Source organism: Thamnophis elegans, chromosome Z (genome assembly GCF_009769535.1).
Source record: "Thamnophis elegans isolate rThaEle1 chromosome Z, rThaEle1.pri, whole genome shotgun sequence".
NCBI lineage: Eukaryota > Metazoa > Chordata > Lepidosauria > Squamata > Colubridae > Thamnophis > Thamnophis elegans.
In genome coordinates this window covers 77,770,635-77,790,188 of record NC_045558.1, presented here as the reverse complement: position 1 = coordinate 77,790,188, position 19,554 = coordinate 77,770,635, and the positions used below count along the sequence as shown (strand labels likewise).

The following is a 19,554-nucleotide window of genomic DNA, read 5'->3' as shown; positions in this document are numbered from 1 at the left end:
CCAAACCCGGCGAAACAACTGGCCGCTGTGATACAATTGTATAACAACAACAACAACAACAATAAATTAACATCATCATCCCCACAATGAGGTATGGTTGAAACAATCGCTTTCCCCCTGAGCAGAAAGGAAACTGCCTCAATAACAGAGGAACAAAAGGTCAACTCCTAACTGACAAAATAATTTTGGAAAATTGCAAGAGAAGGAAGACCAACCTTAATGTAGCATGGAGTGACTACAAAAAGGCATTTGATTCTGTGCCACATTACTGGAAAACAAATTGCCTAGAAATAACAGGAGTCATTAGAAACATCAGAAGGTTTGTGAAAAGATTGATGACACAATGGAAGACATAATTGCAGGTCAATGGTGAGAGACTGGGAGAAGTTAATATCAAGAGAGGAATATTTCAAGGAGATTCTCTCTCACCCCTACTATTTGTCATTGCATTGTTTCCTCTGTCAACAATACTGAATAACTCAGGCCATGGGTATCAAACATTAAAAACATCTCCCAAACTATCCCATCTCCTTTATGTGGATGATCTAAAGCTCTATGGGAAAAGACCATCTGAAATAGAATTGCTGCTCAACATTGTATATGAAGCCATATGCTCAGAAGACAAAAAGTCTTGTCCTGGTGACTGACCGAGATTGGATCCTGCAACATTTTCCTGGGACACATATATCCACCTTCATTTATAAGAACTGGTGGGACCATACAATAGAGAAATTCATAGAAAATGAAGAAGCTAAAGTATTCTGGGACTTCAGAATTCAAACCAACAAACCAGTGGTGGGTTTCAAATTTTTTAGAACCTATTCTGTAGATGTGGCCTATTTTGTGGGCATGGCTTGTGACTGGGCGGGTGTGACCAACTTGTAAAATGTGGTGAAACTCATCTAAAAACGCTCTTGCTTAGCAACCAGAATTTGGGGCTCAATTGTGATCTTTCTTTCTTTTCTTTTCTTTTCTTTCTTTCCTTCCTTCCTTTCTTTCTTCCTTCTTCCTTTCTTTCTTGTCTCTCTCCCCCTTTCTTTCTTTCTTTCTCTCTTTCTTTCTTTCCTTCCTTCCTTCTTGTGTCTCTCTCCCTTTCTTTCTTCCTTCCTTCTTTCCTTCTTTCTTGTCTCTCTCTCTCTCCCTCTTTCTTTCTTTCCTTCCTTCCTTTCTTTCTTTCTTTCTTTCTTTCTTCCTTCTTCCTTTCTTTCTTGTCTCTCTCTCTCTTCCTTTCTTTCTTCCTTCCTTCTTTCTTGTGTCTCTCTCTCCCTCTTTCTTTCCTTCCTTTTTTCTTTCTTTCTTTCTTTCTTTCTTTCTTTCTTTCTTTCTTTCTTTCTTTCTTTCTTTCTTTCTTGTCTCTTTCTCCTCCACTTCTTTCCTTCCTTCTTTCTTGTGTCTCTCTCTCCAACTTTCTTTCTCTTTTTCTTTCTTTCTCTTTCTCTTTCTATCTTTCTTTCTCTCTCTCTCTCCCTTTCTTTCTTTCTCTCTCTCTCTCTCTTACTTTTTCTCTTTCTTTCTCACTCTCCCCCCATCTCACACACAAACATACCTTCCAGTTGGCAAAAAATTCTGTTTTGTGAGCTGGGAGGCTGGCAAAGAAGCTCTGTTTTCCCTACCACCCGCAGCTCTTGGAGCTCTTGGAGGAAGGAGGCAGGGAAGCGAGCCCCAGGCCTCATCTCTGCTGCCTTCCTTGAGAACTGGCTTCACCACTGCACCCTTCACTTGCCTTCCACCCACTCTGCCAGAGGGGGAACCTCCCATTTCGCCTCCCACAAGACTGGGTGAGGTGGAACATACAGCAAAGATGCATCCATGTCTACTATTACTATCACCAGCACCAGCAGGGTAGCAGCGACAGAGGTGGCTGGTCACTGCTCCCTGTGCTTTGCAGCCTAGCTGGAGATAACTGCTGCTGAAGTGGCACTTCACTTGCTGCAGCTCGGACACCGGGGAGGTGGGAATAGCTTTGTCTGGGTTTAGGGAAAGGTGGCCAGTGCCAGGCTGCCGCAACCAATCCTTCGCTGACCCTAAAGAAGAGCCTCAGAGAGAAGCCAAACTTTCCCCCCACCATTCACAGAGGAGCAGGCTGCCACAGCTCTTCTGAGAAGACTTTTCTGAGAACAGAAAGTGCTTCAGTCTGGCTGCACCCGAGCTTGTGGAGCACCCGCCTGCTCAGAGCAACTGCTGGCTGTCTCCCTGGTGATGGGCGAGTGGTTGTGGGCACTCCACCAGCTTGGTGGAGAAAAGTCTTCTCAGGGGAACTGTGGCAGCTTGCCTGTCCCTTTCAGGTACTTTGACCCCCGGGAGGGAGGGAGGGAGCCAGGGGAGGCATAAAGGGAGCAGCAGCTCCTCTGTGAATGGAGGGGGGAAAGTTCTCTCTGCCATTCAAGCATTCAAGGTTAAAGGCTGCAGCAGAGAATTCCATTTTTTTTCTCTCCCTCCGTTCAGAGTGGAGCTGCTGCAGCCTCTCCATACACTGCCCAGTTATGGGGCCAGCTTGCTTTGCCCTGCAGTATTCAGGTGAGGAGTTTCCTTTGTTTGTGGGGAGAATTTGGTTGCTGAAATGCAAAGGGGGGGAGGTAACCTTGGAGGGCCTGTTCATCCTTCCCCTTTTCCTCTCAGCCCTGCAAAACCAGAAAACTTCCCCCCTCCAAGCAGCAACTGAGGCTGTGCAGGGGGGAAGAGGGGGGCAGGAGAAGATATTTGGACAAGAGAAGCTGAAAAGACGAAGTGGTCCCAATTCTGCAGCAGACATCAACATCTGACTATCCCAAATTCTTAGGGAGGATTTGACAGCTGCATAAAAATGCCAGATCCAGTCTGAACATATGGCTGACTGTGCAATGAACAAAAGTTAGTAAGGAAGTTAGTGTACTAGTAATTTGAAGCGAGGGAAGATCTCCTATCAATTCTTGTCCCTAATTTGATGTTTGAATTCTGAGTGATGAGAACAGCTGTTACACACATTGCAGATGTATGGAATCTCAATTGAAAGTTACTATTATGGAATGAAAAACAGGCACTTACAGACAGCAATGGAAGAAGCAGAATTATTTCTTCAGTAAAAATTGAAGATTATTTGGAAAGCAAATTTATCTAAAATTGCAATTAATGAAACCTAGACTTTATTTTTTGGTATGCTAAAATATAGCCAAGATCTTCTGCTAAATTCTGAAGAATTGAAGTCTATCTTGACATGTGATATGTAAAAGTAAATATAATATAAATATACCAAATTTTGTTAAAATGTTGTCTGACATGTTTCTTCATCTTTGCTCACTGATCCTTATTAGGTGACAAGTAGAAAGAAGTATTGTTTGATGAATGGGTTTGTACCAGTTTTACTACCCGTTCTCTGTCTTGCACGTGATGCTTCTGTGTATGCACAGAAGTGTCCAGATGGGTGGGTGGAGCCTCCCGCTGCCGCCACTACCGCTTCGGATGAACCGGGCCAAACCAGCAGCAACTCACCTCTGAACCAAATGTGTTGCAGCTCTTTACTGTACTTTATTAATGGGATCTCCATAAGAGTGAACCTCGTTAATTCTTCTGCAAAGCAGATTGGTTTCACATTATAATACTTTTCTTTCACACAGGAAATAAAATGTCAGTATTCTTTTAAATATATGAAGGTCCTGATCATATGTGTAGAATTTAACTAAATTTGGTCAAAATTTAACATGGTAAATGCCAAGGGGTTATTAACCATAGACTAATGTAGCATAACTATCTTTTATAGATGTACTGTTTATATATAAGAGAGAAGTTCAGTCTTGTGAAAACAATATTATTTTATGCACTTTAAATATTTAATTATTATGTTCACATATTAGCACAATTGCTTTGGGCTCCTTCCATAAAATAAAAAAGGAAATGTAGAGGGACATATTACTATGCCCATGGAAGCCAATCAGCAAGTCAAATAGTATGCCTTGACCTCTGTGAAAGTATCTGAATCAGAAGCTACTTTTCAAAAATGCCTTGCTGATAGCTCTTTAAGGACTTGTCCTAATGACATAAGTTTCAGCCCATGTCCTGCCTAATGTTGTACTCAGCTGATCAGATGTTGAACAATTGTGTTCCATTTTCACTTGATACAAGCATTACTGTATGACTAACTTTTGGCACTTGACAGTGACTGTGGTAAAGATGAAATCTGAGGCTGCCATATGTCTAGCTCTTATTGGCAACTTTTGCCTGCAGTGTGCACATTCAGATTTTTCAGTCCTGGTAATTGCTTGTGAAGTTGAATCTTAGGAGAAATGGTGGCTCTCTGTGTAAATTATCCCCTCTCTTCTCATTTGTTAAACATTTGATCAAAATGTTAGCTAATTACAGGCTGTGCAGATGAAGCTGTAGTCACAGAAACAGTCCCTTATTTGTTTTCTTTTTGCAACTTAGCTAACATTGCAGTTTTGAGTGTTTTCTGTCAAAAAAGGAAACAGAGCACAAACTACTAGGGCAGGGCTTAGAGAGTAAATGGTCTACTCATAGAGGTCTGTCAATAGTTCCCTTTACAAAATGAAAGACAAAGTGAGAAAGAGCAAATGAATGCACAAGAGAGAAAGAGCATTAGAAGACAAGTCAGATGACTCAGATACAGTGATGTGCGGTGAGGGTTGCCATTGGTGAGGCAAGACCGCAGCAGCGGTGAGAAGCGACATCCCCGCCGCTGTGTCCGACAGGTGTCTCGTGTTTATGGCGGACATAAACGCGAGACGCCTGTCGGACACAGCGGCCGGGGTGTTGCTTCTTGCCGCCATCGCACTCCACTGCCTTGCCCCCTCGCCTCCTCCAATGAACAATCCTGCTGCCCCGGCCTGCAGCCAGCCCACCCACCCCCCGCCCGACATGCTCCCTTCCTGGACTCACCGCTCTCCTCCTCCTCCTCCCCGCTCGGTGCTGGGCTGGCTGCAGGCTGGGGCAGCAGGATTGTTTGTTGGAGGAGGCGGGGGGGCAAGGCAGTGGAGTGCGACGGCGGCGAGAAGCATCTCAGATGGAGCTGGGACACCTGGAAGGCAAGCCGGCACTTAAAGGCATGTCGAAGTGCTGGCTTGCCTTCCGGGTGTCCCGGCTCCCCCCTCCCCAGCCAGCCAGCCCACCTAGTCCATTCCTCCCCCCGCCACCACTGTGTCCAACAGGCCAGGCGTCTCGTGTTTATGGTGGACATAAACACGAGACGCCTGGCCTGTTGGGACACAGCGGCGAGAACGTCCCTGCCGCCTCCGCGCTCTGCCGCCTTGCCCCCCGCCTCCTCCAACCCCACCAGACTGCTGTGAAGAAAGAAACACACACACACATACACTCCACAATAAAAAAATTACATATTTAATTACAATAAATTTGAATCCCCCCTCCCTCCGTCCGATCCACATACCTTTTCCAGGTGTGGAAACTCTCTCAACTCTCCTCTTGTCCGCCCAATGTAAGCGTGCTCAACTTAAGCATGCTCATAAGGCATGATTCGCTGCTCCCCGATCAGGAGGTGGGAGAATCAGTGCCTCCTTTGCATATGGAATTTTTTGCTTTTTAACTCTTTCTTAACTTTTAAAAGGCGAAAAATTCCTTATGCAAAAGAGGCCCCGAGTTCTCTGGCCTCCTCCTAGTTAATACTGAGAGCAGACACCAAGCCACTGTGACTTGAAATCTAGTAGCAACTACCCTGGCTTTAATTATTTTTTAAAATTATTTAAAATTCTTTCCTTTCCCTGAGGAGACTGGTGAGGCCCCGCCTCCCTTGCCTCTAGTAACTGCACGTCCCTGCTCAGATAAGGCAAGCAAAGAGAAAAGAACTAGTGAATGAGAGAGAGAAAAGGAGCGAATTAGAGAAAATATATGGATCATTCATGTTATTGGGAATCTTGATGCTTGTTTCACATTGGGGCTTTTCAATAAAGCAGGAGAGGGCAAAAGTTCTTACTTCAGATCAAATTCTGACAATACTAAATTCCTGTATTTAGGTAGTTGCAAAATCCCTCCTCCTTGTCTTTGCTCGTAGCTATGTTCCGGAAAGTGATTGGTAAATGTTTTACATTAAAGCTGTAACTTTAAGCACTCATTGGCTTCATTACCAGGGCAGAAGAGAGATCAGTTGGCATAAGAGATCAAGATAAATCAGTATACTTTGTGCCCCTAATTGGACAAGAGATAAATATATTAAACTATTAGAATGTGCAATTGTGCTTCAATTTCCATCTAGCCTTGACTTTCTCATTTTAAGTGAAAATTTTAGTCTAATTATTGTGTAGTGTGATTGTAACGAAGAGAATCATGTCCACCTTAAATCATTGGGGGAAAATTTTTAAAATCAAAGGGAAGTGTCATTATTATTTAGCATAGCTATGTTAGCAGGCCTACTTCTGAGTTGGTTGGATTAAGAACATTAAATTAAGTATAAAACATTCCAGTTCAAGAAAGGACACCCAGGCTAATTTTTTGCTTCATTGGAGAGTTCATAGAGTATGCATGATAATAAAATTTTTAAACCTTATCTTTCTTTCATCTGATACTCTCATTCATGCTGTCGACATACTTACATTTTAACTCAAGTTTGATGAAATCTGAATTCCCCCGATTCTCAAGGAAGACTCCATCAGGGGCTGATGTTTTGAAGTAGAATGAAATGTCAGCACTAGTCTCTCCTTGAAAGGTGGAGAAGTGGAGATATGAAGATCGAGTAACAAATGATGCAGCATTCCAATAATTCTCTGTAACATATGAAAATATTTTTCTTTTGAGCTATGTGCTACTTAAAATTAGACAAAATAAACAATACCTTTTATAAAGGGTCAGAAAGCTGAAGTTTGAAAAGGGAAGCAAGCTATACTATTTGTCTTCTATATAAAATAATACTTTTAATTAAAATATTAATAATTTTATTTTATTGATAGATAGTTGCAGCCTAATACTGCCTACAATTCAGTGAGCATGATTGTTGTTTATAATGTACATTATACTAGAAAATTCTGCTTGTACTTAATAAACAAGAGTGATTTTTACTTAGCTGTCAAGTTAATAGAAGCTTTCCTCGGCTAAATCATACTTGAAACAAGAATCTGAAGAGATTAACTGAATTCCTCAAGGTCAGCATTGCATCCTTTTGTGATGAGATTTTATGAATTCTATTACAATTAAGTTAAAGTTAAAATTCCAAGTTCAAGTATTTTTTAGATAAACTATAGTGAGATAGAAGCAAAAAGACAGTTCTATGAAATATTGACGTCTAACAAATGCAATATAATTGATGTTTAGAGAGTTTATAGACAGATTTTCTAGAAACTCCAAAAGTTTACAAATTGAATTAAAAAACAAAACAATAAGAAATATAACTAGGGGCATAATAATATAAAGAGCAAACTTGAAAACCAGCTCTAATCAAATACATAGAAGAAATACATATAGAAAGATATTAAGTCTTTAGCTATTACCATGTTTTTCAGAGAATAAGATGCACTTTTTTCCCTCAAAAAAGAGGCTGAAAATCTGGATGCATCTTATACACTGAATACAGCATTTTCTGCCTCTTGAAACCCCACCCACTTCACCAAAATGGCCGTGAATAGCCTTTAGGAGCCTTGCAGAGTGCTCCTGGCGACTGCGGAGGGCAGGAATGAGCAAAAACCGGGCCTTTTTTTGCTTAATTTTGCCCTCTCCAGCTCCCAAGAACACTCTATAAGCCTCCTAAATGCTATGCATCCCTCCCCTCAAATATGTAAGGAAGAAGAAGAAAGTGAAGGAAATGATGCTGTAGGCTGAATTAAGAGAGTGGTAGTATCAAGTCACGTAAAGTGATAGTACTGCTTTATGCTACCCTAGTAAGGCCACACTGAAATACCATTTCTCCATCCATGATGGTGTATATTACAACTTCCAGAAAGTCGAATTTTTATATAAAAAGAGTAACTTCATATATTTTAATACCCAGGAATGAAACAAAAATTATATTCGAGACTAAACAAAAATGCATTTAAGAGTGAGCAAATAACATTGTTAACAATATTACATATTACATAAGAGCCAAGGTGGCGCAGTGGTTAAATGCAGCACTGCAGGCTACTGCTAGATCAGCAGGTCAGCGGTTCAAATCTCACCGGCTCAGGGTTGACTCAGCCTTCCATCCTTCCGAGGTGGGTAAAATGAGGACCCAGATTGTTGGGGGCAATATGCTGACTCTCTGTAAACCGCTTAGAGAGGCCTGAAAGGCCTATGAAGCGGTATATAAGTCTACTGCTATTACTGCTATTATGGCCTAATTTCTTTGAAAGTACAGCTTTGAGTTCTGTAGCCCAGAAATAGCTAGGCTGGATTTTTATGGGAAAGATGATAGCTGATTTATCTTTTCCCTAAATAACAAATGGCTCTTAATTACATGTTGCTTCAAATTATGTGCTATATGTATCTCTCTCATTAATGATGATTTTAAATGTATCCAAAGGTCAAACTAATTATAGGTATGAGGAAAACTAGATGCCTGTCCAAAAGTTATGTTATTCACTAGCATAAATTGTGCTAGCTTCATTGCTGATTCTTAACCCACTATATGAAGGAGAACAGCAACTGTGCTGCCTTTACTGTTTTAATGCAGGACAATTAAAGAATGTGCTGGATTCCCTTGGGCTTTATTTTCCTTTCCAACAATAATTAATTACCCGCTTGTGAAAAAACAGTGACCCATCACTCTGTGCAATGTTGCTTCCTGTAGGTTTGACAAGTGTAGGCAGGTGCTTGAGAAGGCATATCTATTCGCCTGTCAATTTACCCGTCTAACAGGTTGCAAGCAGAGAGATCCATCTGTGTTGCATGGATATGGCAGTTCTACAAGCAAGCAACAAAGATGGCTGGCAGCATTGGGAAGTAACCAGGATTGCAATTATGATTGGCTCACATGTAATGATGGCAGAGACAACCATGTTACCTAGCATTTCTGAAGCCAGAAGTGGGTAGGAAGAATTGACATATCCCTTTCCCCTCCCACAGTAATATACACAATAAAATTATTGCATTGCTACAAAACAATGTTTAACATATAACAATAACACTATACAGCAGTGATGGCTAATCTTTTTGGCACTGAGTGGCAAAAGTGCATGGTTACACCCATAATGCAATGTGTGTATAACCCCCTCTGTGTATGCCCCACCCCTGTGCATGCGTGGCAGAGACCCAAAAACCAGCTGGCCAGCGGGAGGTGCGTGTGCATGCATGGTAGAGCTTAGCTGGAGCAACGGTTTGCGTGCCCACAGAGAGGGCTCTGTGTGCTAAACATGGCACGCTTGCCATAGGTTCGTGTTCTGACCCCCACTTTGCTCGTTCAGAAACTACAGCCAAACAGAACTTCAAAGGAAATATTTTTATCAGTCCTGGCTTTTGCTGGCTGCGAGCCCAAAACAAACACAGATAAATTCTCTGGCAAAAAGTTAAACAGAAAATGCAAAAACAAACTCTTTCAGCAAACCACTTCTCCAAGTTGGTTTCTCTGAATCATGAACACGAACAGGGAACCTTGACTAGAACAGGAACGGAATGGACTTTTGCAACTAGGGCGTGGCACCATCAGTCTTTTATCCGCAGGAGGAGATCCTTAACGAGCCACAGCTGCTTGTTATCCTCTCCTGTGAGCATCCTGAAACCACTCACAGGAGATTTCTGTGTGAGAGTCTGATAGCAGCTCCAAAGGCTCCTACCGAGCCACAACAGGTTCGCTATCACAGCTATACAATAACAATAACCATGTGATCCCCATAAGGTAGACCAGATCCACTCTCCAGGAATATTAGAGTCACATTTTATTAAGATTGCCTATAATAACAAAAACCTTCAAGTCTGATTGTGCTAAACCACCACTTTACCCCAGTGAATTAGGAAGGTAGAATCTGGCCTGCTTCTGAATATTACTTTGTTTCAAGAGAACTGAATAATGTTTCATCCCTTTTGCCAATAGTTCTTGCATATTTCTGTCAAGATGACCTTTTTTACTTTATATAGTCTGCAGTCCAGACCTTGTATAACCTGAGTGTCTTTCCTGACTAAAATAAATGTTCTGGACATCAAGCCCTAGCTGTTTTTTGAGAACAGTATTAACCCCCTACTACTAAGGCATTTATGTAAAACTTAACAAGCCCTTTGAAAATCACAGGTTGGGCACTCTGTTCCATCTTCTCTGTAAACCCCACCAAAATGAAAATGAAGATCATTTTCCAGTAACAGAAGGGCATCTGCAGCAGTTTAAAGTGGCCAGTAGCAATCAGGAGTTCTCAGCATAATGGTGTCAACAAGCACAATGTTCAAACCAGAATTATGGAAACATGAAATGAGCCCCTCACAATATAGTCTTGACAAACAGAAAATATATATTAATAAATAGCTAATCTATATTTTAAAAATGAGTTTCAGGCAACATCATATTCTGACGACATTTTAGTGAGTTGGAGTACAATAACACATGTGGGAGGGATTAAGTATCATAGAATGCCTGTGGGCCAGGGGTGGGTTTAAGCTGGTACGCACTGGTACGAGTGTAATGATTGGTGAAGTTTAGTGTGCCTTCCCGTATCTGATCTTCCAGAAGCCCCATACCATAACACTCTCTCCCCTGGTCTGCCCTCCCCAGCTCACTCCCCTGCTTACCCGGTTGCAGGTCGCTCACATGCCCCGCCCATCCACACCATGCTTGCCATGCCTACCCACTTCCTTTGCTCACCAAGCTGAGGCTTCGAGGCTGCAGGTGGCTGGGGAGGTGGGGGGGGAATGCTGCCTGTCTGCCTGTCCCCTCCAGAAGTGAAGGAGGCAGGCAGAAAAAGAAAGAAGGCATGTGAGAAAGCACCCCCACTGCCCAAATGCAAATTTGCAGAGCAATTTCTCCCTCTAGATATAAAACTAAAGCCTTTCTTCAAAACAATCTACCACAAATTAATGTGCTTTTAAGGAGTGTTAAAAATTCCCTTGAATAGGAATTTTCATGGTAGGTGGCTGGCTATAGCAGACAACCAAAACAAATCCTTCCCATGATCAAGGTCATACATGGGTCAACCATTCATAGAATATTGCAAACCCTCTTAAAGGCAGGAAGTGGTTGATATTTGGCTTCTCTGTCTACCATTCTTTAAGGAAAAATATATTTCCCTTTTTGTTTTCCTCAAGTAAAAGAGAAATATGAAAGGAAAAAATTCTTGTAAACATGTAATGGTTGATATACATGTGTAACAATATAATAGAAAGCATAATGGAAAAAACTGTGGGAATTAATTTTTTATAGCAATCAAACCTCTCATGACCTATTTATCTATTCAAATAAATATAATATTAATAAAATGTGTTTTAATTTATGGATAGTGGGAGGGAAATAGTAATATTACTCTTCATGGCAATGTATATTATGTCTATTATCAATCTAAATATATATTTGGTTATACCAAGTAGACAAATAAAAATAACCTCCTGCTAGTTCTCATATTCCTGGTGACATAGAGCCAACTGAATGATTTACAGCTTCTTTTGAAAAGAGTCTCAATTCTCCTCAAAACTGGGCACCCTGTTTTCTATCTTTTGAAAATATTCCACTTATAGTGGAAAAAAAGTGCAACAAAGTGGTCAAACAGAAGGGAAGGCTTTAACTCACATTGTGAAACTAAAAACACACAGAGAGAAACACACACAAATATTTTCTATACTTTATTGAAAGTGAATATTAAATTGAGTTGTAATATTTTTTAGAACTGTTTTCTTTTTAATTAAACATTAAAATGGTAGAGTTAACTCTAATTTAATTTTCATTTGATTGTTAGAAACCACCTTGAGTATTGTGATGAGTTAGGGCAGAGTATAAATAAAAATGAATAAATAATCCTGGCTCCTACCAGCGAAAAACATATTTTGGTATTGTTTAAGTGATGAAAAAGATAAATAGTTTTAAATAAATGAATAAATTACTTTTTTAAAAGGCAGGTTTCAGTGAAACTCTCACACATAATATTTAGGCTCACCACTGAAATTGGGAATGAGATTCCCTGCCAAAGACAGCTCTAATAGAGTTACTATAGACAGAATAAGAACTACAAAATGAATATTGCTACCAATTTCATTTTGACCCAAGACCATTTTCAGCAATTAAAATTTTACTTGTATATATATAACAGTATGAAATATTAAAATGTATCTAGTAAATAAAAATGTAAGTAAATAGACTACTTGATGTAAAGATGCTGGATAGTTTCTACTTTATAGGATTGACTATCAACAGTAAAAGAAGAGTAGAGCACTTGTTGCATACAAATGAAGGCCTTGGAAAATGCATTCAGATATCTGTATATCTATATCTACAAAAATCAGAATCATGCTGAGTGATGCTCTATGGAAGCAAAAGTTGGACTTTGAGGAAACAAGATAAAAAGAGTATTGATGCTTTTGAATAGCATCAAAGGTAGCCAATAAAATGAACAAAAGGATTGTAGAACAAATGCCTATAGAGTTCTTACTCAAGGCTCAAATGACATACACTTAAATTATAGCAATAGCACATAGATATCACTTCATAGTGCTTTACAGCCCTCTCTAAGTGGTTTACAAAGTCAGCATATTTTCCCCAACAATCTGGGTCCTCATTTTATCAATCTCGGAAGGATGGAAGGCTGAGTAAACTTTGATCCAGTCAGAATTGAACTTCTGAAGTGAGTAGTAAGTTAGCCTGCAGTACTGCATTTTAATCACTGCACCATCAAAATTATCACATTTTGGATACATTATGTGACTACCTAGCTTTCTTTAGAGGTTTATAATGCTGAAAAAGCTGAAATGAAAGAGAAGATAATCAGCAACTATGTAGATAGATTCAATTACAGGAGTTTTGGATGGAGAAAAAACCATCTAAAAGAAGGCCTATTCGTCCTAAGAGTCAATGCTAACTTGATGGTACATCATCAGCCAGTCACAAAAAGAGACACTACATTAAATGTTATGTATTCAATCATTGTCTTTATTACAAACTTCCTCAATGTGGTTTAGAACAGTGGCCCCCAACCTTTTGGGCACCAGGGGCCAGTTCCATGGAGAGAGGTTTTTCCGCAGACCAGAAGGTATGGTTTTGTGTGCTGTGGATGGGGCTTTGCTTGTTTGTACAGCTCAGTTTCTTGAATGCCGTTGACCAATGCCAGGCCACAGATCGGGGGTTGGAGACCCATGGTTTAGAATAATGCACGTGCATTAAACCATTAAATAAAATAACAAATAGTAGAGGACTCAGCTATGATATCTAGCATTTTCCCATTCTAAAAAAAAAAATCATACAATTCTATGAGCAGATTTCTTTTTTGAATATATATAGGCATATATATATATAAAACAGCCCATTCCTGTTATATATAGTTAGTAGATAGCACTGAACATAACTAGAATATATAATGTAGTAAACATACCCAGAATGCTTTTAGCAATTAAAAGGATAGACTAAAGTTTATAACTTTCCCACATACTACATATAAATTATTAAGTGACACCAATCTTATGTTTCCAGTCCTATAAACTACAAATGGTTAATGTAACAGGAATACATAATTGTGTATGTATATCAGGAACTTTAAAATAAATTCTAAACTCAGTGACACTCAAAATTAATATACATGCAGATACATGTGGTAAATTATACTCCATAAAACAGCAGGAAGATCGGTACTAAAACTTTTCTTTAACATTGTCATATCACTAAGTGTGTGGAGAATTTGTAGATAGGTGCCTAGCCAAGAAGCCTTATAATCTGAGTCTGTAATAAAGTTTCAACCACAGCAAGAATCAGATATTATGCCCAGTTGCATCCCTCTATGTTCTCTGTCCCATTTAGTCACAAACATCCCCATTCACTTTAAAGTTGGTCGCAAACTTCACTCATTCTGCGCACGCACTCGTCCCACCCAAGGAGGCTACCTGTGGGGAGGGGGAAAGGGGGGAGTCTGTGGCTCCATGTCTCTCTCTATCTTCTTCCCCACCTCGGTTCTGTGGGGGAGAAGTGCTGCTGCTGAGGTGGCACAGCAGCAGTGGCGGCGGGGGAGTCGGGGCGCTGTCCGCCAAGCAGCATGACCCACAGCTAGCCTAGGAGCAATAGCTGCTGCCACCACCAGCCGTCCTGCACCGCCATCGCTCGCTACCACTCAGGCCGGAGGCCAGGCACACAGAGGGGGCATGGCGGCAGCGATGGCAGCTGAACGGGGGCAGTGCTTTGGTGGCTGCTGAGGGAAGGAAGGAATGAAGGAGGCTGCAGGCTCATTTGCCTCAACTATGCAACCTCTTTTCATTCTCTGCTGCCCAAATGTGTGAAAGAAGTAAGCTGCAGTCTCCTTTGCCCTTGGCTACGCAATCTCCTTTCGTTCTCTGCTGCCTGAACGAATGAAGTAGGGAGACAGAGAACGAAAGGAGATCGCGTAGCCGAGGCAAATGAGCCTGCATCTTCCTTCTTTCACACATTTGGGCAATGGGAGGGCTTTCTCGCATGCCTTTGGAGAAAGAAAGAAGCCGTGCGAGAAAGCCCCCCCCCACTGCCTCTCAGAGGTGGGGCGATTAGTGAGCCAGCCAATCAGTGAGCGGTGGGTGGGGAAAGCATGGTGCAGATGGGTGGGACGAGCAAGCAGTGACCGGACGGGTGGGCTGGTATGAGCGATGGGGGAGTGTTCCAGTACTGTGCCACCGGATGAACAAGTTCCAAAAGGTACGCTAAATTTCATGAACGGGTTCTAGAGTACTGGTGTGAACCGGCTGAAACCCACCCCTGGTTGAGAGGCTTATTATCCATAAGGGATGTATTATCTTATTATCCCATGGTATTTGGCAATCTTGTCTCTCTCAATGTCTTGAAGACTTGAAACTTAAACTTTATTGTAGTGAAAGCACAGCATAGAAAAATACAATATAAACAAGTAGATAAACCATATGTTGAAATAATGAAAATGTACAACACTAATCAGAATGAGTCAGAATTGCCATAATAGATATTTAAAACAAACAATAAAAATGTCAAATCTATTAGAATAAATAATAGGGAAACTAATTCGAAATAGAGATAAAAACTGACACAAAATTTGCTATATTATATATTATGGCAAAAGGGTGTGTGATTGCTTAGCTGTAAAAGAGTTAGCAGTTAAAGTCAGCTGGAAAGCTGATAGCCCAGGTTCCAGACCTGAGCACCGCACAATGGGGTGAGCTCTCATTCCTTTTCCAGCTCTTGCTCACCTAGCAGTTTAAAAGCATGCAAATGTGAGTAGATTAAATAGGTACTACTTTGCTGGAAAGGTAACAGCATTCTGTACCTTAGCATATAATCATGCTGGTCACATGACTAAAGAAATGTCTTCAGCTAATACTGGCTCTCTTGGCTAAGAACAGAGATGAGCACAGCCCTCTAGAGTTGGATATGACTGAACTGAACATAACCTTCATGTTATGCTAGATATTTTGTCAGACAACAGGGAAGATTATGTAGAAATTCTGGGACAACCTGGCAACTGCAACAGATATTTTGAAATGACTGTAAAATTGACAAGCAATGCTACATGTTCAGTTCTTCTCATGCTCACAGGGACACAATTGTTCTGTATAGAGAATTGTAACAAATGTTTTTGCTCTACTACCACAAAACGATGGGCCCTGCACCTTAACCATAGTAAAGGCTTTTCTATGATCTGAATAAACAATGTTTGTGATGTATAAAGCAAGTTTTAGAAGATACATTACATGCTAGTCTATTGTCAATTTAGGAATTCTGCCTAGAGTACTCTGGCATTCCTCATCCAGTATAGGTTGTTTAATGAGTCATCCATAATATGTTGTTTAATGAGTGATGCTGTCTGATCATAGCTCCTTTCTAATGATTTTTTCAGATAAAGACCATGTATTGGTAATTTGCTTTCAAGGAATGTTATTCAGTAGGACTAATAGTTATCTGAAAGCATTGGGATGAAATTGGGGGGAATAACAAAATTCAGACACTAGATAATTAAGAGCCAGTCTCTGGCTCTACCTTCATCATAGTCGATTGAAGATGGCAGGATGCATTAGAAACACAGCACAAAATTTGCCTGAGGAATATGGACAGTACTCATTCTAGAAAGCCAAAATTGGGAACGATCCAAGCTGAGCTCTATAGATGAACTGAAAAAAAACTTGATCAATTCATAGCAGGGGAAGAAATAGCATAGGTATATGAGTGCATGTAATGCTTAAGCAAACCATACTGACAACCACACCACTGGTTAGATAGCCACATAAAGTCCTGTGACATTCTTTTGTACCAAGAGTATGCCTTTACTGAAAATTCCATATGGGTACAGAATTAGAAAAGCCAGTTCTAATGATTTCATGTGCAAACAGCATTATCCATTGTCTAGAGTGTCCATATACTGTGAGAGTGACAGCAAAGGAGTTGATATCTAGGGTTGACCTTCTGGTGGGATCCAGGTAGACTATTTCTGTGAGAACTGGCTTAATGTCAACCATTCCACTGTGCTAGACAGCAAAAGAAATTCCTGGGACATTTTTAAAATCAAAAGTATAACTGTACTGAGGATTCCATATGGGTACAGAAATAGAAAAGCCAATTTTAACTATTTTGTGCACAAACAACGTAGGAAAAGGTTTTCCTCCCTGGATCTCCCATTGTTCATCAATCATTTGCACTTGCTTTGTTTTGGGAACAGTTTATCTGCCTAGGACATTCCTTGGAGTGTTGGGTCTGTTTCAAGCTTTGAGTTGGCACACGTGCATTCCATATTTCCTTTCCAAGCATCCCTTACACTATAATACCATTACTGTTGCCTGGTTGTGAGCGGGGCTGCATAGCGAGTCAATCATGACACTACTGTTCCCCGTACTTCCTGCTTTCTCTCAGTTCATATTATATTTTATATTGAATATATAGGTAATAATATACTATATGAATACATAATATATGTATTCATATAGTATATTATTACCTATATATTCAATTATAGTTTCATTGTTTATTTTTATTGTTTTATTGCTTTTATATTATTATATTTACATTTTTAAAATCTTTTCCCCATTTTACTGTAGGTCCATGGTAAAATGGGTGGCAAATAAATTTAACAAACAAGCAAAAAATGATTATTGTCAAAAATTAATGATTTTGAAATCTCAAGGAATACACTAGTGAGTGTGAAATCCTCAATATAAATTGAACATTTGTAACAGCTGTTCTACTGGGTGAGAACTTGTAGAGGTTTTTTTATAATGACTATTCTGAACCTACTTTCTTGCAGACTTATCCAAAGGTTTTTTGCCCTTGCCCTTTAAGTCAATAAAAACACCATTTTCTTCCTGTATTTGGGTACATCTTCAGTACCCAAATAAATATGAAAGGCGTTTTTAATAGTTCATAAGAGTGTTTTTCCCCCATATAGTCCTCCCCATACTTTTCTTCTGAAATCACTTCAGCTTGTCACTTTCCCTTTGGAAAGTGTGGTGAATTTCAAATTGAGTATGATTAGTGTAGCATACACTGGAACATTCAGATGCACTCTATTAATACAACCCACAAAAGCATTTTTCTCTGTAGGAGCTGTATCACTGATGGCTCAAAGATCACTCACATTCCTGTCACTCTATTCTACTACCAAGCCAGATTTCCCACATTCTATGCTTTCACTTTTCCAGTGCTTAAGAAATTGTGGCGAGACTGAAAAAATAATGAAAAGGACATCAGATTAGTCAAGTCAATACTTCAGGTTTCAAGAAATGGGGAAGAAGCATTTTAAATAATTGAAGGAGATATAGATTTAAGGAACTTACCTTAAACTTTTATCTTTTATTTTTATTCATAAGAATGTATGCTGCTGTTTCCAAGTATACAGAAAGTATATTAATATATTTCAGTTAAACTATCCATATGCATGATATTTTATCCAGTTATATTGCAAAAAGGCCTTCCCTAATCAGAAGAGTGTATGTCTAAAATAGGGATGTGTGCATAGGTGGAAAGGGGAATAGAGATAAACATGAAACAAAATGAAGAGGCAAGAATCACAAGGTGCAAATATAAGCAAATAGATTCAATTTTCATGGCACTGAAGAGTAAGAACTAAAGATTTCACAAAGAAATCTACGTATTCTTTGGAGTATAAGACGCACCGGAGCATAAGACGCACCAAGGTTTTGAAGAGGCAAATTAAAAAAAAAGTAGGTGGGTAGATAGAGGGATAGAAAGAGAGAGAAATATAGTAGGTAGGTAGGGAGAGAGAGAATAGTTAGGTAAGTAGGTAAAGGGAGAGAGAGAGAGAGAGAGAAAGAAAGAAAAAGAAAGAAAAAAGAGAAATACAGTAGGTAGGTAGGGAGAGAGTGAGAGTGTAGGTAGGTAGGTAGGTAGAGGGATAGAGAGGGAGAGAAAGAGAGAAATACAGTAGGTAGGTAGGGAGAGAGAGAGAGTAGTTAGGTAGGTAGGTAGGTAGATAAAGGGATAGAGAGAGAGAAATAGAGAGAGAAATATATATATATATGTGTGTGTGTGTATGTGTATGTGTATATATATATAGAATTACAGTAGATAGGTAGGGAGAGAGAAAGAGAGAGTAGGTAGGTAGATAGGTAGGTAGAGGGATAGAGAGAGGGAGAAATACAGTATATAGGTAGGGAGAGAGAGTGAGTGAGTAGGTAGGTAGGTAGATAGATAAAGGGAGGGGGGAGAGAGAAATACAATAGGTAAGTAAGGAGAGAGAGAGTAGATAGGTAGGTAAATGTTTCCAGGTATATTTATCCATGTGTTGGAGAAGGAAATAGCTGACAATCTGCAGCACCTAAGACTTTGTTTTTGCTGGCACAGCACTTGATCAATGTAATTCTCAACGATCAGTTAAAGAGCTTTACAAAAAGAAAAGAAAAAAGTTTTTGCACTCCACAAACCTCCCCAAAACGTGTTTTTCACAAAAACAGGCCCATTTTTTTTCAAAAAAAAAAAAAAAAGAGAGAGAGAGAGAGAGAGGCATGAATAGCCTTTGGGGGGTTTGCAGAGTGCTCCAGGGGGGTGGGGGTGGGGCAAAAAGAAGTAAAAAACGGCCCGTTTTTCACCAAAGAAATTGCATGCACAGCCTTATGGAGGTTTATAGAGTGCTCCTGGGGGCTGGGGAGGGGAATTGAGCAAAAAATGGCCCATTTGTTTGCTCATTTCTGCCCTCCCCAGTCTCCAGGAGCTCTCTGAAAGCATCCATAAAACTATGCATGGCCATTTTGGTGAAGGGGTGGGGCTTCGGGAGGCAAAAAATGCTGTATTCAATGTATAAGATGCACCCAGATTTTCAGCCTCTTTTTTGAGAAAAAAGATGCATCTTATACTTCGAAAAATATGGTAGTATTTAAATACAAAGAGAGAGACAGGGAGAATGCAAGAGAAGGAACAGATGTAGTTGCACATACATATAATTATATGCTATGTAACTCGTACCTGACTAATCTGGAAGAAAGCCGAGTTTTGAATAATTATATAATGCATGAATCACAGCTAGAGCAGGCATTGGATTCTTAACATTTACTAGAGTCTGGCAGTGAAATGGTAGATGACAAGTG

The 19,554-nt window shown here is 40.1% G+C and overlaps 1 protein-coding gene across 1 annotated transcript in view; it reads right to left on the bottom strand.

The window, feature by feature from the left end:
- Nucleotides 1-19,554, bottom strand: part of CNTNAP2 (contactin associated protein 2) — a 984,443-nt gene that overhangs the window by 86,438 nt on the left and 878,451 nt on the right. Inside the window, 1 exon segment of the mRNA XM_032235887.1 lies at nucleotides 6,534-6,704. Coding sequence (XP_032091778.1) covers nucleotides 6,534-6,704 — 171 coding nt within the window.